The sequence below is a fragment of the Mobula birostris genome, chromosome 12 (assembly GCF_030028105.1).
Source record: "Mobula birostris isolate sMobBir1 chromosome 12, sMobBir1.hap1, whole genome shotgun sequence".
Lineage (NCBI taxonomy): Eukaryota > Metazoa > Chordata > Chondrichthyes > Myliobatiformes > Myliobatidae > Mobula > Mobula birostris.
Genome location: NC_092381.1, coordinates 69,327,851 through 69,346,929, shown reverse-complemented (window position 1 = coordinate 69,346,929; position 19,079 = coordinate 69,327,851). Strand labels below are relative to the sequence as shown.

At 40.9% G+C, this 19,079-nt stretch overlaps 1 protein-coding gene across 9 annotated transcripts in view; it reads right to left on the bottom strand.

Moving 5' to 3' along the window:
• The window catches only part of axdnd1 (axonemal dynein light chain domain containing 1), a 164,437-nt gene that overhangs the window by 124,827 nt on the left and 20,531 nt on the right, over positions 1 to 19,079 (bottom strand). For 7 of the 9 annotated variants that reach the window (XR_011888046.1, XR_011888045.1, XM_072274022.1 and 4 more), the window contains 5 exons: positions 15,809 to 15,960; positions 10,369 to 10,469; positions 8,762 to 8,882; positions 3,107 to 3,195; positions 1,866 to 1,922 (listed from right to left, as the gene is read on the bottom strand). Coding sequence is in view for 7 of the 9 variants with exons in the window: in XM_072274022.1 (XP_072130123.1) it covers positions 1,866 to 1,922; positions 3,107 to 3,195; positions 8,762 to 8,882; positions 10,369 to 10,469; positions 15,809 to 15,960 (520 nt within the window). In the remaining 2 variants the exon portion in view is untranslated. Of the gene's footprint in view, positions 1 to 1,349; positions 1,426 to 1,865; positions 1,923 to 3,106; positions 3,196 to 8,761; positions 8,883 to 10,368; positions 10,470 to 15,808; positions 15,961 to 19,079 lie in introns of those variants that run through there. The other 2 variants (XM_072274023.1, XM_072274026.1) reach the window with 2 other exon arrangements.

The following is a 19,079-nucleotide window of genomic DNA, read 5'->3' as shown; positions in this document are numbered from 1 at the left end:
ATGAAGGTCAGCTTGAACAAAATTGCAATGACAAAACAGAAACCAGCCTGGCTGAACAAATTGAGTTACCATTGTGACAGAGGCTCACATACACCAGACCAAAGCAGGTTTAAAGGAGAAAGTTGCAGAAAATGTAACAAAGGAGGGCACTCCTCTCCACACATTGTCCCCAATGCAAATTGAAAGTCTTCCTATTACGCAGAGATGATCCAAAGGGAAACCAGAAAAGCCTCCACACTGTCTCAGGTCTATGTGGCCACTCAAAATGGCTGGAATGTGCAGCCGAAATCCCAGCTCCCTCATTTTTACCAGCACCAGGATGAACTTGCCCTTGACAGAAGTTGCCTTATGTGGGGATTCAAAGTTGTTGTGCCATCTAATCTGAGAGCTAAAGTGATGGAGCAGCTACTTTCCAGTCATCTAGGCATGATCAAAATGAAAGCGTTGGCTGAAGGTTTTTTGGTGGCCTGTGATAGATCAGCAGATCAAGCAGCTGGCCATGCGTTGTTTGGGATGCCAAATAGTAGTGCCCCTCCATCCTGGGAGTGACCTGCATTGCCCTGGTAGATGATTCATATGGACTCTACATCCGGCAGTGGATGCAATTTTTCTTAGTAGTAGTGGACGCAGCTACAAAGTGGCCAGAAGTGTTCCCTCTCACCTCCACTATAGCCTCGCACACTGTTGATACATTGAGAAGCAGCTTCTCAAGGATTGGTGTTCCAGAACACGTAGTCAGTGACGATGGATCACAGTTTGCTGCAGAACAGTTTCAATCATTCCTGAAAATGAATGGAATAAGACATATTTCATCTGCACTGCACCACCCAGCTACAATTAGCTTGGCAGAAAGGTTTGTCCAGAGTGTTAAGAATGCACTGCAAGCTATGTCAGCAGAACACAGTACACTGAATCACAAGCTCACCAAATCCCTCCTTGCACACACCACAAACAACAAATCACTAACTATGCTGTCCCTTGCATCCATGCTTGCATCTCCGCAAACCCAGGAGTAGTATGCAGGACAAACGGCTGAAACAAATTGAAGGCTGCTCAAACAAGGAGGTTCAATGTTTCACTCCTGGACACGCAAGATATTACAGAGGTGATCAAAACAGGGTACTTGGAAAGATTAAGGACAGAACTAGACCACTCTTCTACAGAGTGGAGATTGCATTTAATATCATCTGGAAGTGACACATCGATTATTTGAAGACAGCAGGGTCAATTTTAAGATAAGAAACATGGCTGAAGCTATCAGAACCACTTTCTGCAGTCCCAGAGTCAACTCCTACAACCACCAAAGAGGCAGCCCCAGAACCTAAGACTGTTTCATAGCCATGTCTCACCTGCCAAGTAGAGTGATCCCTCTTGCCAGGAAAGGCATTTCCCCACAAGTCCTCCACAGCGATTAAATCCTTAGGCCTGAATGGGACAATTCAAAATTTATATGCTGTGGATGTTTCTATAGTAGTTGTATTATATAATGTACTGTCATTATAGTTGAGATGTATTTTATATTGAGTTAGAGTTTATAGCTAAGCAGGGAGGAGTGCTGTGCATTTAATATTTCATTAGTATTTGAATAATGTTGTAAATATATTGTTTAATTAAGCATTCTTGTTCATTTCAATAATTCATTATGGCTATATGTAAAAATAAGGGAATTGCATACATCATCACGCTACCACGTCATACGTGCTCCCCTCTCTGAAAGGAAAACCGAACTAAGACATGTTCTCCTGGGCTCCTGTCTTTTTCTTGCAATAGTTTAATGCTTTGGAGTTACAAAACATAAAAAGACCTAAAAAGGCATCATTAATTAAACTGATTTAATCAAGGAGTTAGTGAGTACAACTACTTACATGGAGGGAAATACTCTCAGTTTCTTCTCGTCGTCTTCCAGTAGAGTGGTATATTTACTACAAGAAAGATTAACTACGAATCAGTAAATATTCTGGTGGATCCTTTGGAGTTAAAATTATGCAAAATAAAAGTGAATAAATGATTTCCCATTCCTTGAAGTAAGGAAAATGGAAAATAGGTTAGAGAATCAGAACTACTGTTTTGTGGATTGGGTCAGACTCCCCAAAAACTTCTGTTCAGCTTTAGTTCATACTAACCTAATTACATAATAAATTCCAGTAAGATGGTGGCTTCTACTTGGTCAACCAAAGGTGTTATTGTCTTTTTTAAAGCCATCTTTTATGATCACAAGACCCTGCTGGATAGTAAGAACTTAAAGTACTGCAGATCTACTGCATAATTGGCGGAGAAACTGAAGGAGCTGGACATGATGAGGATCATGCTGCTGTCTGCGTCGGACAGTCAGAGTTAGTGCATGAAGGAGGTGTGCAGACTAACAGCGAGTGATCATCTTAGTCATTTTTCTTGTGATCACAAGACTCTGTCAGACATTGGTGGTGTGGAATGCTGCAAGTCCAGTTCGTTGGATTATTGGCGAACTGCAGGGGTGGACAGTTGGGGAGCTACGTGGCCTCGGGTGTAATGAAGACTAGCCCTCATGCTGTGTTGTCGCCTGGTTGAGGCTGCCTGGGGGGAGGCATCAGATTCAAGCGCTCCACCAGAGGCGCTGTGGCTTAGCGTCCATGCTGGAGTTGATGCTGCCCCCTAGTGTTCACTCAACAGAAGACAAGCTGTATTGTATTCGACTGCAAATGCAGCAACATTCACTGACTCAGACTATATTGTTTTGTGTGAGACTGTATTGTACTGATATCTTACATGTGCTATATATGCCTTGTGCTGCGTTTTGCTCCTTTACCCCAGAGTAACACTGTTTCATTTGGCTGCATTCATGGGTATTCCTGTATGGTTGAATGAGAATTAAACTTGAGCCTGAAATTAAAACTTCAATGCGCTGCACTACGAAGTTATGCAAAAAGCCCTATCAAACATAACTCTGTAATTTTGAAGGACCACGTAGTGGATTTATTGGGAAATCAGGAAAGAGACTTGTTAGCATAGTTTCATATGTAGTGACAAGCTGTCTAACATAATCACAAAACACAAAGGAGAAAGCTTTCACTTTGGAGAAAAAAAAGCAACTTTAGACAAAGATTTTATAATTTAGAGGATTACTCACTCCTCATAATACTCCAATCCCAGAACACCCTTGTTCTTCACAATATGGTACTCATCTGGTATCAAACTCTCAGGTAGATCCCCCTGTTTCTGCAGAGTGGGGAGAAGTACTCAGTGTCAAAAAAAATCAGTTCAGTCCCTAAATATAAACATCACAAGCAGGTACCTCAAGGAGAACAGGCTTGAAAAGACTCAACATTAATCTCAAGTAATTATTTAGCATTGGGTGAACCATGGGTGAGTGATCTCTGAATGATTTCAGTGAATTGGCCTCTCTCAGCTGAATTCTTCACCATACACCAGATCACTTTGCACTAAAGTGCACTTTGTCTTTCTTGTACTTATCGTGTTTCTTCTTCCAACAAAAGTATGCAATTTATGCTCCATTTGTGTTTTCCCTGTGAATGCTGCTTATTACTTGCTATGTGCTTGTGTTCATACATGTGACAATAAACTCACCTTTGACTTTTGACGTTGGGTAAACCTCAAGTCTCTCACTGCATCTTTAATGCATAACATTACTCTAGGAAATGCTGAAACCACAAGTTTTCAGCAGATTGGAAAACAGCAAATGTAATGCTACTATTGAAAAGTGCCGGGGGGGCGGGGGGGAGATAAAAGCTGGAAACTATGAGCCAATTAGCCTGAGAAATCACTACTGAGAAAATGTCCGAATCTAGCATTAAGAAACCAGCAGCAGAACATTCAAAAACTCTTTGTACAAAATCAAGCAAAGTCAACATGAAAGGGAATCATATCTGACAAATTTATTCAATTCTTTTAAGACATAACTAACAGTTGATGAAGGGGATCAGCAGAAATGGTACAGCTGGATTTCTAAAAGGCGTGTGATAAGATGCCATATTAAAGATTACGGCACAAAGTCTTAGCAATGAAGATAAAGTATCTGGAGGGCAAAAAGAGGACGTGATAGCTCACACAGAGAAGATGAGGGAAAATCCAACGAGATTTTATGCAATATTGGAGGGAAAAGAAATAGAGAGAGAGAAAGAGAGAGAGAGAGAGAGAAAGAAATAGAATGAGAAATAGAGCGAGAGAGAAATAGAGAGAGAGAAAGAAAGAGAGAGAAGTGAGTAGGGCCCCTCAGTGACCAAAGTGGACATTCATGTGTGGAGCTACAGGAGACAGGCAAGTTACTCAATGAATATTTCTCCTGTTTTTACTGTGGAGAAAGACATGGAGACTTGGGAATTGGAGTTGAGAACTGGACTTGGGATGCTGCCTGGATTAGAGGGTATGAGCTATAAGGAATGGCTAGGCAAACTTAGGCCATTCTCCCTAGAGCATTGAAGACTGAGGAGAGACCTGATAAAGTTTTTTTTTTAATTATGAGTGGCATAGGTCAGGTAGACGGTCAGAATCTTTTCCCCATGGCAGAAATTTCAAACACCAGAAGACATGTTTTTAAGGTTAGATGGCGTATGTTTAAAGGCAATGTAAAGGACAAGATTTCTTTGTGCAGTGATGTAATAGGTGCCTCTAATAGTTTACCAGGGGCAGATGTGAAGCAGCCATTTTGGTGAAGTTTAAGGGCTTTTTGATAGATACAAGAATATAAAGGGATGGAAGGAAATCGATGATACTCTAAAAGAGGACATTTAGGATAAATTGATATCAAGAGTAGCACAACATTGTTGGACAAATGGTCTGTCTAGTGCTGTAATATTTTATGTTCTACATTCTATATGAAATATTATCCAGTATCAAAGCACATCTCATTTAAAATCAAAATAGGATGATGTGGTTCTCATGATTCCAAAATGCTGTAAACAGTTCAGTAAACCTTTCCTTAAAGCATAGTCTGTGAGCCAGGACCCCAAATTTGGGCCACCGGTACCATCTGGGGGGAATAATTCTTATAGTGATTTTTGGCAAGGTATACACCCCTAGTGCTAGAAAAATTGTGATAGCATTGCAGCGGTGGTAGCTTTCTTGCCTGCAAGAAGAACCTGGTGTGGACACTTGCAAGGCAAACAGATCCAGAGAATTAGACAATCCCAAGCTGGACTGGTTTTAATATCAACACCAGGGACCAAGAACCAACCCCACAAGATATTGTTGGGTATCTGCCAACCATCAATTTACCAGCCACAGAGTTGACCACAGTGTCTGAAATCCTGAACCAATCAGAGCTAATCAGGAAGGAACTTCATCTAGAAACAATTGTGGCAGTCATGGGTCAAGCACTCTATGCAAAAGCCACTGAAATTGCCTGAAAGCACAAAGAGCGCTTCTCCAACATTCTTCTCAGGATGGGGACATTCCATACCACATGTAATGCCTTAGCCATCCTAGGAAAGTGATTTCAGGATGCTGGTCTAAAGGACGTATGCATAGAGGCTGGAATTGTCGTGGAGGGGTCCATCAATGAAGTCCTTGATGGTAAACACTACAGTCGTGCTGCCAGGGTCCACAAGTACATCTATGAAGCACTGATGAGACTCACATGGGCAGAGTTCACTCCGTGGTTGAGGACAACGTTCCAGAAAGGAGTGGGATGATCAAATCATTCTTAGACCATGTGAACGACATGGCCAATGACTTGAACCAAATTAAGTTGAACAATCTGCTACAAAGTCCACTCTTAGCTGAGCTGATAACCCTGTGGATAGACTTTCTGGAACACCTCCATCACAACAATGGAGAGCTATCCGCATTCTGGATATCATACATTGACATGATAGAGAACATAGTACTCGGGCTTCTGCGCGCCTCTCGTGAGGGGGCCGGGAGTTGCACCTCCATGCTATAAGAACCATGATCCCATGGTGCTTTTCCTATGATAAGATGAATTATGCCAGGTACCTGTCCCCTTACTTTGCTCAGATGATGAACCTCCCAGAGAAGAATCCTTCTGTGTATGAGGCCTTCAAGACAGGCCAATTCTCAGTGCAGCTGTCAAGTAACAACCCCTTTGGGCAGATCTCTGTGGACCAGGCTATTGAACCCACAGTGAACAAAGACACACAGACTCCTGGAAGCACATCTTGGTTCAGCCTGAATGCTGGAGCTATCAAGTGTTACTACATAACAGCTGAGCACCACAGTGCATTCCTGGGACAGTTAGGGGAGATGGTGCAAGGCAACAAATCAGAGCTTTGTCATGCAGAGCTACAGCGGCCAAGAATCCAGAAGGATGAGGAAGCAGTTTCAGCAGAGGTTAGCCTCATACGTGAATTGATCAACCCATTTGCAGAGAAGCAGGACCTCATTAGCATCTCTACAACAAAGGCAGCCCCCAAGGACATTGCCTCTGACCTGATGAAGGCATATGAGATTGGTGAGCAATGCTGTGCAACCTTCAAGGATAAGAGACTAGAGGAAGACCCACCAGCAAAGAAATTCCATGGCCCAATGAAAACCAACAAGTTGAAAACATTCAGTGATATGTATAAGAAGAGAGAAGTGAAACATAGTGATGGCACAAGGGCGCAGTCTACATATGGAGGATATCCTTTCTCATCCCCTTGGACCATTGCCCTGGGCCCTGTCCACACCAGAGGGATTGCTGAGAAAGACAAATAAAGCTACTTTAGCCACAACCTTGCAGGAAAATGTAGCAGTAGAAGAGCAACTCCCAGGAAACTCTGCTACAGTGGTTGATGGAATGAACTTGGTCCAAAGAGTGAAAGGCGATCAAGTTACTTTCAGAGATGTTGCCACAACAATTCTGGGTATGGCTCTGACGGAAGGCAGTTAGAGTAGCAGAACAGATGTTGTGTTCGATACATACAAGGAGAACTCTATCAAGAATAGTGAAAGATCTCTATGGGGTGAAGAGACTGGTCATGAGTTGCTAGGTATCACAGGCACACAGATGGTGATGCAGTGGAGGAGTTTCCTGACCAAAGCCCCCAAAGTCAGTAACAAAAATTGTCTCATTAGCTTCATAGTCCATGAATGGAGGAAGGCGGAGTACAGAGCAAAGCTACAGGAGAAGATTCTGTATGCAACTGTGAATGACGAATGTTACAGAATCACATCTCAAGACAGTGAGGAGGTGTCAGCTCTTCAGTGTCAACAAGAAGAAGCAGATGGCCGCCTACTTCTCCATGCTGCCCATGCCACAAGAGAGGGATACCAATCTGTAGTGATCTGCTCAGAAGACACAGATGTCTTTATCATGTCTTTAGCATTTGTGACAAGATTGAGGCCCCATTGGTCCAGAAGTGTGGCACTAGAACCCGTACAAGGCTTGTAGACATCAGGAAGGTTGCTGCCACTGTTGGCATAGAGGTTCATAGGGCTCTCATCGGGTTGCACCCATATACAGGATGTGACACTGTAAGCGCTTTTGCAGGCAAAGGGAACACAAGTGCCCTAAAACTTCTGACCAGCAACAGAGAAACTCAGGACACATTCTGAGAGTTGGATCAGGAACAGGACCTCTCCCCAGAACTGATGGACAAACTGGAGGCATTTACATGTCCCCTGTATGCCCCAAAAGCATCAACCACCAAGGTCAACGAGCTCAGGTATCACCTTTTCTGTGCCAAAAAAGGTGAAATCAAAAGTCATCAACTCCCACCATACAAGGACTGCTTAACAAAACATACACAGCGAGCCAACTACCAGGCTGGTATATGGAGAAGATGTTTGGAGAAGGACCCACAAGTGCCAAGCCCTGTTGGCAGAGGATGAAAGATGGAGAGAGAAGAGGAAGCTGAACAGTTGGTAGTGCACTGGATGGAAGGCTAGTCAGCACCCGATGCCGTCCTGGATCTACTGGCCTGTAACTGTCCAAAAAAATGTTCACTCCCAAGATGTAGGAATGTTGCAAATGGCCTCAGGTGTACTGATATGTGTAGACTGGCAGACTGTAAGAACCAGGCATCCACCTCAGCGAGTGTGGAAAGTTCAGATGAAGATGTGGAAGACGTGGAAGACTTGGAAAATTATTATGATTATTAATAGGTTATGAAAGTATGGAAAACAAAGTATGGAAAGTAGTCTTTGATTAAATATATTCATTTTACAACCAACTGGGGCCTAGGTTATGGCTGTGTGGAACCCCAGATTTGAATTATTGTACTGTAATTCTATATGCTATGACAAAAGCTTAAGATTGTTTTGATTTGACACAACAATATGGAAAATATCATGACATTGATAAAACTCCAGAAATCTCTCCAAATGAGGCTTTTTTACCTTTTAGGGGGTGGGGTAACGTTTTCTGCTGTACTGATGTTAATATGGAATATATACAAAAAGTGATTACTTATTTGGAGTAATAAAGCTACCACTGGTGCAATGCTATCACATATTTTCTAACTCTAGAGATGTATACCTTGCCAAAAATCACTATGAGCATTATTCCCCTCAGATGATACCGACCAACCCTACTGGCTCACGGACTAGCAGTCATTAAGGTTGATGTCTCTTTCAAAGTAGTCACGATTGGAATAGGCCCTGTTTTGACTAACAGTGTTGTAACAGCCATTTTCTTTGTTGTGATATAAATAAAGGTCTAAATTGGAATTTTTCCTTCTCATTTCAGAAATTTAAAATGAAAACCTAAAATTGAAATAAAGTTGAAACAGGCTTATTCTGAACCCAGCGATTATAATGGCTGGAAACAAAACATGATAAATATTGCTTGCAAATCACTCAGCATTTTGATCTCTTCATTACTCACTGTGGTAGACTGTTTTCCAGACTGAGCTCGAACAGCACTCTTGTCCATGGCTGCCAATGCAACTGGCATCACATTAATGGAACATTTGGTACATACGGCATCATATAGAAAGGAGATATCCCTGCATTAAGATGTGGAAAGATTAAAATAAAAGAAAGTAACCAACAAAAAAGTAGCAATAAACAGGCTCTAAAGGTCCTTGTCCAAAAAAATAACATATATTTTTCTTTAATAAGTGATAAAGTAAGAGAGGAGGGAGTAATAACTGTATGCAAAGGCAAATACAGCAGACGGGAAGAGAATCCTGGACACAAAAAAAAAGTACTTAGTAAATGAGCTGAGAAAACATCAGGGAGAGAAAATTAAAAATTCCAGAGGGAATTAGGAGATTAGAGGTAATCTCAAAAAGGAGAATTCCAGGAGTGAGGCAAACAGCGGAATATGGATAACAAAGTGGCAACATTTTTAGGCCTGATACAACCGTTCTCTTCAATATCAGAGTATTGGACTACAATCAAATTTCACCATGACAGTTACAAGGTCTGCGTTAACTTCAGAAAAATAAATATATCTAAGCTCAATGTGGATTTTATTGTTACATGCACAAGTGCCAAGAAAAGCACTCTTGCAGCAGTACTCCAGCAAATAACTTCCTCAAGAGAACTATAAATCTCGCAGATTATTACAAAGACCGAAAGGTCAATGTATTTCAAAGAAGCAAACTTGTTGGCTTTATTTGATTTGGTCTAAACCTGACAGTCTCAATACCAATGTGATTACCTCATGTAAAGAGTTCTTACTATCTTCCCCACTACGTCTAAGCAGGAACATGGACTTGCCACACTATGACTCTGACATCATCCCACCTCAGGTGAAGCCCTGTGTCTAGGTCTTTCTACTCTGCTGATGCTTCAGTTACGACACCAACATATACACAATAATGTAGAAAGCTGCTGCAGTTTACCCTAGCCACAAAAAAAAAGATAAATACAACTTAGCTAAATTAATATCCCATCAACCCTGTGTGTGTAACAAGAGCATAGTGCTAGCCAATTATCATCAGAAATGCTGTACAGAGGCTATTCAAAAAGGTCAAAGGCTGTGTGTGTTGCAGTCTGCAGAGCACTATAGATTTATAACCATCATTCTGATATTATCCCCTGAATTTGAAATATTAAAACATTCTACCTATCGGCATATTAGGAGTAACTTCACCATACATGGCAACTCATTGGTTCACACTTTTGGATTCAGATGATTGAACAGACAAAGGAGAATGCTAATTTCTTTAAGCATTTGTCAGACAAATAGATAGTGGGCGACACCTAAGCTGCTCTGTGAAACAAGCTGAATAACGTGCATGTCCTACTTTTCCCCCTGTCATCTGCTTTCTTCACTCACTATATTGTGTGCAGCTGCTGTACTCCGACCTGTCAAATAAAAAGGTGTTGGTTCAGTTTTTGCACAATAAAGCTCCATGCAAGTTGTATGGGAAAAAGAACTCCATAAGGTCAATCGAAACTGTATACAAAGCAGCTGGGTTTTCCCATTCTATGGTAATGTATTCCACTTAAACATCCCCACCTCAAATAAATGACTAAATGTACCTTCCTGCTCGAGCCAGTGAGATGGGCTGATTGATCAAGTATTTGAATTTTGATCTCCGACTTGAATGATGCCATACTCGATCAGTCGGTCGGACACTTGACTGTGGAAACAGAGAATCTGGATAGTTGCATGGAAGTTGATCATTGTTACCATAATGAAATAATGTGCCAAAATAAAATCATAATATGGATTTCATTCCTTGCTGTTCTTTAAATTAAACACGTATAGTTGTACTTTTGGGGGAAAACATATCTATTCATGGGCAAAAATAATGCTTTGAATGTAGTGTAATTGTCCCTCAGTCAAGCTGTACAGTGAAAAATGTTCTTTAAACTGAGTGCAAAATAAAACACATTGATTTTTTAGAACACTCAAGCACTAAGGGAATAGGTTCCTGAACGGCTGTGAAGAAACAAGACTCAAAGCTGATCGATAGAGATGTATAAAATCATAAGGGGCATAGATGGGTGAATACTTTCATTCTTTTTCCCTAGGGTTATAGAATCATAGAGTCATAGAACACTACAGCACAGAAGCAGGCCCTCCAGCCCATCAAGTCCATGCTGAACTATTTATCTGCCTAGACCCATCGATCTGCACCCAGACCATAGCCCTCCATACGCTTCCCATCCACGTACCTATCCAACTTTCTCTTAAAGGCTGAAACTGAACCCCCATCCACCATTTCCACTGGCAGCTCATTCCACACTCTGAGTGAAGAGATTCCCTCTCATATTCCCCTTAAACATTTCAACTTTCACCCTTAACCCATGACCTCTAGTTCTAGTCTCACCCAACCTCACTGGAAAAAGCCTGATTGCATTTACCCAATTTATACACTTCATAATTTTGTATAACTCTATCAAATCTCCCCTCATTCTTCTATGTTCTAGGCAATAAAGTCCTAACCTATTCAACCTTTCCCTTTAACTCAGGTCCTCAAATCCTAGCAATATCCTTGTAAACTTTCTCTTTCAATCTTTATTTACATCTTTCCTGTACGTAGATGATCAAAATTGCACACAATACTCCACACCAACAGTCAAAGGCTTCCAATCAGAGAAGCAACCATCTACTAGATTGGCTAGATGTGATCTACCTCACACAAAGCTATGTTGACTATCCCAAATCAGTCCCTGACTATCCAAATGCTGGGGATTCCATTTAATTGGGACAAATTGGAACCAGTACATTTTGGCCCAAAAAGCCAAAGTTTCATGAAAAAAAGTTAAAAGGTATAAAGAAAGACAAACTACTATTTTACTGAGCAACAATTTATGTATTTAAATGATAAAGAACAAACTAGAACATTACTAATACTACTACAGTAGTATAATATAATGTATTAGTTCTTAATAGTTATTGATAGAGGAATTCATCCCGTGTACGCTGCCATGTTCTTTTGATTGACTGTAAATAAACAAAATCAATGCAGACATTTAGTGCAGATAATTGACTTCATACAATGCTTTTGACAATTGCATCCTCAAGTCTTCAGTTCACTGTAACATTCAAGATGATTGTCAATACCTTCAAATTCTTCATAGTTCCAAATTTGTTGAAGTAATGATATTATTTCGTTTTCACTTCCAGCCATTTCTGGCATCTCCAAGACTGAATGCTTGAAACCGCAGTGAGAAAAACAGTTCTGAATTGTTTTATTGCTTATTTCTCACCAATTATCACTGATTTTTGAAAATAAATATACCCAACTGACACTATTTAGAAACTGTGTGCTCTAAGCACATTATAGTGTTTAACGGCCACACAAGTGCACGCAATTGATGCTAGTTAGAAACTGTTAGGGAATAGCCTCTTGTCCCAATTAAGCAGCATTGTGTCCCAAATAAGCAGCTGCCCCTGATTAACCAATGGCCCAATTGACCAAAATCCACCGTACTTATATATCCAGTTGCGTAGAATGCCTTCCAATAACATACCCATTTCTGATGTCAGGCTCACTGGCCTATAAATTCCTGGTTTATTTTTAGAACCTTTCTTAAATAACAGAAACAACATTAGCTATCCTCCAATCTTCTGGCATCTCACCCATGACTGCAATTTCTGAACTGGCCTGCCACAAGGTCCAAGGGAACACCTTGTCAGGCCCTGGGGATTTATCCACCCTAATGTTCCTCAAGACGTCAAACAATTCCTCCTCTGTAATCAGACTACAGACCATGACTCATTGCTGTTTTGCCTCACTTCTATAGACTCTGTGTCCATCTCCTGAGTAAATATGGATGCAAAAAATTCATATTAAAATCTTCCCCATCTCTTTTGTCTCTATGCATAAGTAACCAATCTGATCTTCCACAAGACTAATTTTGTCCCTTTCTATCCTTTATTTCTTAATATATCTGTAGAAAACCTTGTAATTCTCTTTCACTTTGTCTGCTCGGGCAACCACATCCATTCTTTAAGCCCTCCTCATTTCTTTCTTAAGTGTTCTCTTTCATTTCTTACACTCCTCAAGTATCTCATTTGCTCTTTCCTGGCTATACCTACCCTGCACTTCTTTTTCTCAGCCTCAATATCTCTCAAAAACAGGATTCCCTAACCCTGTATTCCTTGCTTTTTATTCTGAGAAGGCAAAGAATGATTAGAGATAGGATGACTTTGTGCAGGGGAAATCTTGCCTCACAAATTCAACCAAGTATTTTGAAGTGGCAATGAAAAGCATTCACAAGGGCAAGGCCTTTGACAAGGTCACATGTAGTCGGCTAGTCTGGAAAGTTGCAACACGTGAGACTCATGATGAGACTCATCATGGTGTCCTTGTCTAGGAAACAGAAAGTGGTAGTGAAGTAGACACAAGACCTGAAGATGCTGGAATTCTACAGAGCACACGAACTTTTGTGTGTTGTAGTAGTGAACGGTTGTTTTTCATATTGGAGACCTGTGACTAATAGTATGCTGCCGGGATCAGTGCTAGGCCCCCTGTTGTTTGTCATACTGATTAATTATATGGATAAAAATGCAGATGGTATGATTACTAGGTTTACAGGTGACCCCAAAGCTGGAGGTATAGAGGACTGTGAAGGTTACCTAAGGTTGCAAAGGGATTTTGATCAATTGGAAAATGATTAAAGAAATGGCAGACGAAATTTAACTCAGACAAATGTGAAGTGATACCTTTTGGTAGTTGAATCGGGGCAGGTCACACAAACAATGAATGGAAGAGCCCTGAGGGATGCTGTTGAACTTCCAGACCTCAGGGTACATGTACTGTATATTGTCCCCTGAAAGTGTCAACACAGTTAGACAGGATGGTGAAGAAGGCATGGGGCATAATTGTCTTCAACATCCATGGCACTGAGTGTAAGAGTTGGGATGTCACATTACCATCGTACAAAACATTGGTCATTGGAGAGCTGAATGTGATTGCTACACTACAGGAAAAATGGGATAGTACTAGAGAGGATGCAAAAAAGATTCATATATTGCCTGGACTGGAGAGCTTCAGTTATAAAGAGAGATTTGATTAAGGATCTAGTGCTTTCCCAGCATATATGACAAATTAACTCTTCTTGGGCTTCCAGACAGATACAGGTATCGATTATAATCAACATTTCAATGGCAAACTCTGCCATCTTCGTCGTTGATGAAGGTGGCAGAGTTTGTCATCGAAACATTGGTTATAATTGATATCTATACCTGGCTAGAAGCCCCAGAGGAGTTTATTCATAGAGATTTGATAGGTTGGGACAGTTTTCCCTGGAGTAAAGGAGATTGTGAGATGGCTTTATCTAGATAAATACAGCAGCTGGTCACAGTCTTTTGCCTATGGTAGGGAAGTCTAAAACTAGAGAGATCCAATGAACTGGGACCTGATGAAGGGTCTTGGGCTGAAATGTCAACTGTTTATTCCTTTCCAAAGATGCTGCCTGACCTGCTGAATTCCTCCAGCATTTTGTATCTGTTACTCTGGATATCCAGCATCTGCAGAATCTCTTATGTTTAAGATTTAAAGGAGATCTGTGAGGTAGGTTTTTCCACACAGAGAGCGGGAGGAGCTTCCAGAGTAAGTTGTTGAGGCAGGTGCAGTTACAACATTTTGAAAAATTAGATAGCACAGGTGTAGAGAGATATGAGCCAATGGGATTAGTTTAGCTAAGCATCTTAGTCAGAACAGATGAGTTGGGCTGAAAGGCTTGCTTCCATACTTTGATGTTATGAATCTCAGACCCAACAGATCTAAAATCTTAGATCAGCAGGACTTTAATCCGTCAGCCAAAATTCCCATTGCTAATTGCTACTTAGGCAGATAAGCACGTCATCAATGAGTGACCTTTGTTCGCTCTGCAATGATGCATACCTGTCAAGTATTTCCCTAATTTGTGTGTAAATCAAAACAACTACATGTGATGTAAATCTGAAATAAAAACATAAAATTCTGGAAAAACCCAGACAACACCTAGAGAAAGGGGAACAGATACTGTGCAAGTCCAGAACTGAGAGAGAATCAAGTTAGTCTTGGATTAAACAAATAAAAAACCTGAATGGCAGGCAGGAATTTACCAGCATGTTATCCAAAGTTGGGGAATTGAATATTGAGTCTTGCATACTGTAATTTGCCCGGATGTTAGATGAAGTATTGATTTGCCAGCTTACATTGGGCCTCATTGAAACAGCGCACATGACCACGGACAGAAAAGTCAGAGTATGAGTGTGACAGTGAATTAAAGGAGCAAGCAATCAGAAGCTTAGTGTCACACTTTTATACTGAGTGCAAATGATACACAAATTTAAGTTTCTTCACTGTAGAGAAGGCAACATTCTGAACAAAAGTATCATACCCTAGACTAGATGAAGAACAAGTGACTCACTGCTTCTCTTGGAAAAATTGTTTTGGTCCCTGGATTGTGGGAAGAGAAGTGAAAGGACAGGTACTGCACAACATACAGTTATATGAATACATAATTCATACTGATACTTCAGTGTTATACTGTCAATAGGTCCAATAGGTACATATACTGTCAGAGTAATGTATACAATATACATTCTGAAATACCCTTACAGTACTCATCTATTTAAGAGGCTGTCTTTCAGATAAGGCATTGAAGCAATTCGCTGTCTCTCTCAAGATCCAGTTACTTATTTTGAAGAGATGGCATGTTTTTCCTACACCAATGTTTATTCAAACCAACATCATCCAAAACAGAATATTTTATCATTATTGCACTGCTGTTTGTTACATTCTGCTTTGTGCAAACTGGCTGCTGTTTCTTTAACCACAAGTGTCATTGCATTCGCAAAATCCTGCCTTAGTTGTATAACATCTTGAGACAGCCCAACATTTGAAGGGTGCTGCAAGTCCATAGCTTTGTTCAATATGAAGCTTGCTTTGTTTCCTCCTTTAACTGGATAGGGACAGCATAAATTACTTACAAATTGGTTGTAAACACTTGCGGATCTGAAGCGATTTTAAGTCCCTACCTTAAGATCTTTCGGGGACTCATCTCGACAGGATGAATTTGGCACAGTGGTCAATGACAACAGAATTTCTTCTGGGATGAAGTCATTCTGAAAAGGTGGCAGTAGTTTATTTTGGTCAATAGTTTCTGGCGTTCCCTTTGTCTGCGGTAATTCTGCAAAGGTACAGGTAAAGAAAATACCATCATGAGTATAATGGCTTATTACTAAATTAATCAGAACTTAAATATTGATAAATACCTACGATGGAATATGAAATAGCAAAGTCGGGGATTGTGTGATTGCTTCCAAGGAGATTGCAAATATTAATTTCAAACTTGAAGGTAAAGGCCCTAGTTCATCTCAGAGACCTAAACCTGCAGTGACAATACTGCATATGCTCACAATGATTGTGAAGGGTGAGACAGAATTAATGTTTCATGTTATTTACCTTCCATCAGATCTGGGAAGGGTTAAAAATGAAATGAGTGCTAATATGTGGAAAAGGGAGAAGATGCAGAGTGCATAAAATGGAAAGAGTTTGAACTCCAGCAGAGACTGAGTGATACACGGCGAGCTGAAATAGATAAAGGTATATTTGGAGGAAATGTGATGTAAAGAGGGGGAAAGAGAGCAAAATAGGGCCTCATTAACTATGGTGGAGGAAATTGCGATTAAGGAATAAGAAACGTGCGTCAAAGGCAGGGTTGTGGAAAGTGGCATCATAAGAACACACAATATATGACAGAGCGAAAAATTGAGAGAAGGGAATGGAGTTTACAGTTTGTTACAAGAAGGAGGTGCAAGCAAAGTAGTGGGAGATATTGTGGCTGCAAAATGTACTGCAGCAACAGGCCAAGGTGTCTTTGAAAGTAATTCCAAAACTTGCACTTGAGTTTCACTTTGGAATAGTGAGAACAAGATCTATGAGAGTGGGAAACATCAAAAACCGCAAGTTTCATTGCATGCGAGTTTCTCTATGGGCAATAAGAATGAGATTTAAGCAGAGAGGACGCTGTAGAAACAGCCATGGTGTGAGCAGATCAGTGGAGGAGTCTAAGATCTGAGGCTTTAGCTCAAGAAGCTTCAGCCAGGATGCACAGGTGAGTACCAGATAAGAACAAGTAAGGTTATTTTATCTCGCAGTTAACTAAAAAGATACCAAATTACAAATTAATGCTGAAACTTTATAAGGCATTGGTCAGACTGCACTTGGAGTATCGTGATTAGCTTTGGGCTCCATTTCTAAGAAAGGATGTGCTGGTGTTAGAGAGGGTCCAGAGGATGTTCACAAGAATGATCCCAGGGCTGAAAGAGTTCACACATCAGGAGTATTTGATGGCTCTGGGTCTGTACTTACTCACTGAAGCTGACTCAAATTGAAAGGCCTAAGTAGAGTGGACGTGGAGAGGATGTCTCCAATAGTGAGAGAGTCTAGGACCAGAGGACACAGAATACGAGGACGTCTCTTTAGAACAGAAGTGGAAGAACTTCTTTAGCCAGAGAGTGCTAAATCTGTGGAATTCATTGCCAAAAAATGGCTGTGGAGGCCAAGTCATTGGAAATATTTAAAGCAGAGATTGATAAGTTCTTGATTAGTAAGGGTATCAAAGGTTATGGGGAGAAGGCAAGAGAACAGGGTTGAGAGGTAAAATAAATCAGCCAGGATTCAATAGTGGAGCACATTTCGTAGGCCAAATGTCCTAATTCTGCTTCTTTGTCATATGTTCTTCTGGTCTATGAACTTTGCTATTTGGGAAGCACAACGCAAAAATGTAACCAGCAAATTGACCAAGCACACACCATCCCAATATGGAAACAGTATTGGGTAGTTCCTGATAAGCACAGCAGCTGTTCAAGAAAGCACATCAGAAATTCTCCAGGGATAGGAAATAAGCATTAACTTATTAACCCTACGAGCACGTGCAGATATGGGGTGCTGTCGTGTTTAGCACAACACTTTACAGTACAGATGACCTTGGTTCAATTCACGCCACTGACTGTAAGGAATTTGTACGTTCTCCCCGTGACAGCATGGGATTCCTCCGGGTGCTCTGATTTCCTCCCACAGTCCAAAGACATACAGACTGCTAGGTTAATTGGTCATTGCAAATTGTCCTGTGATTAGGCTATGATTAAATCGGGGAATTGCTGGGTAGCATTGCGTGTAGGGATGGAACAGCCTGCTCCATGCTGTATCTCTAAATTAAAAAATACTGTAAAAGTAAAAGCAACATTTTTGAAAATTGTAAAATGACTGAACTCAATATAAAATTCAACACCAATGTTTATTTTATTTAAAGTTACAGTGAGGAGTGGGCCCTTCCAGCCCCTCGAGCCACCACACCGCAATCCCCAACAACCCCGATTTAACCCGAATCCAATCATGGGACAATTTACTATGACCAATTAACATACCCAGTATGTCATTGGACTGCAGGGAAGCACCAGGAAAATCTCGTGCATTACACTGAGCGGATGTACAGATTTCTCCTTGCAAAGGATGCCAGATTGAGCTCCAAACTCTGTTACCTCGAGCAGTAATAGCATCACACTAACTGCTACGTTACCATGGTGTCTATATTACTTAGGGAAATAAACAACATTTTATTAAGTAGGTATACCATATTATAAATATATTCTCCACCTATTTACTCAAACCCTCATCAGTTGAGATTTAACTTTATGCTTATTTACTTACTGAGGTTTAGTTCAGAGAGGCCTTTCCTGTCTTTTAAGCCACACCACCCAGCAACCCCCAGTTTAACTTTAGCCTAAACACGGGGCAATTTAAGATGACCGTTTAACCTATCAACTGATACGTCTTTGCACTGTGGGAGGAAACTGGAGCACCCAGAGGAAACCCAAGTGGCCATGAGGAGAATGTACCAGCTCCCCACCAACAAGGACGGGAATTAAGACAGCCTGAGAACCAATTTTTATGCAACAATTTCATCTTCCAATAACAGTGATAACAATGATCTACATTTGAGATTTTTGACCCCATGGTGAACTATGATAAAACTAGAGAATCTCATGTTGAAGATATGTATCCTTTTCACCAGGCTTCTGCAAACAGTTGAATTAAGCGCAGGGATGTGATAAGGCCAAGGCACAACCTGCTGCCCACAAGGTGGCGCTAACAAATCATAAACACGAGATTCTGCAGCTGCAGGAGATCCAGAGCAATACACACAAAATGCTGGATGGAGAGGTCCTGATGAAGAGTCTTGACCCGAAATTTCAACTATATATTCCTCTCCATAGATGCTGTCTGACCTGCTGAGTTCCTTCA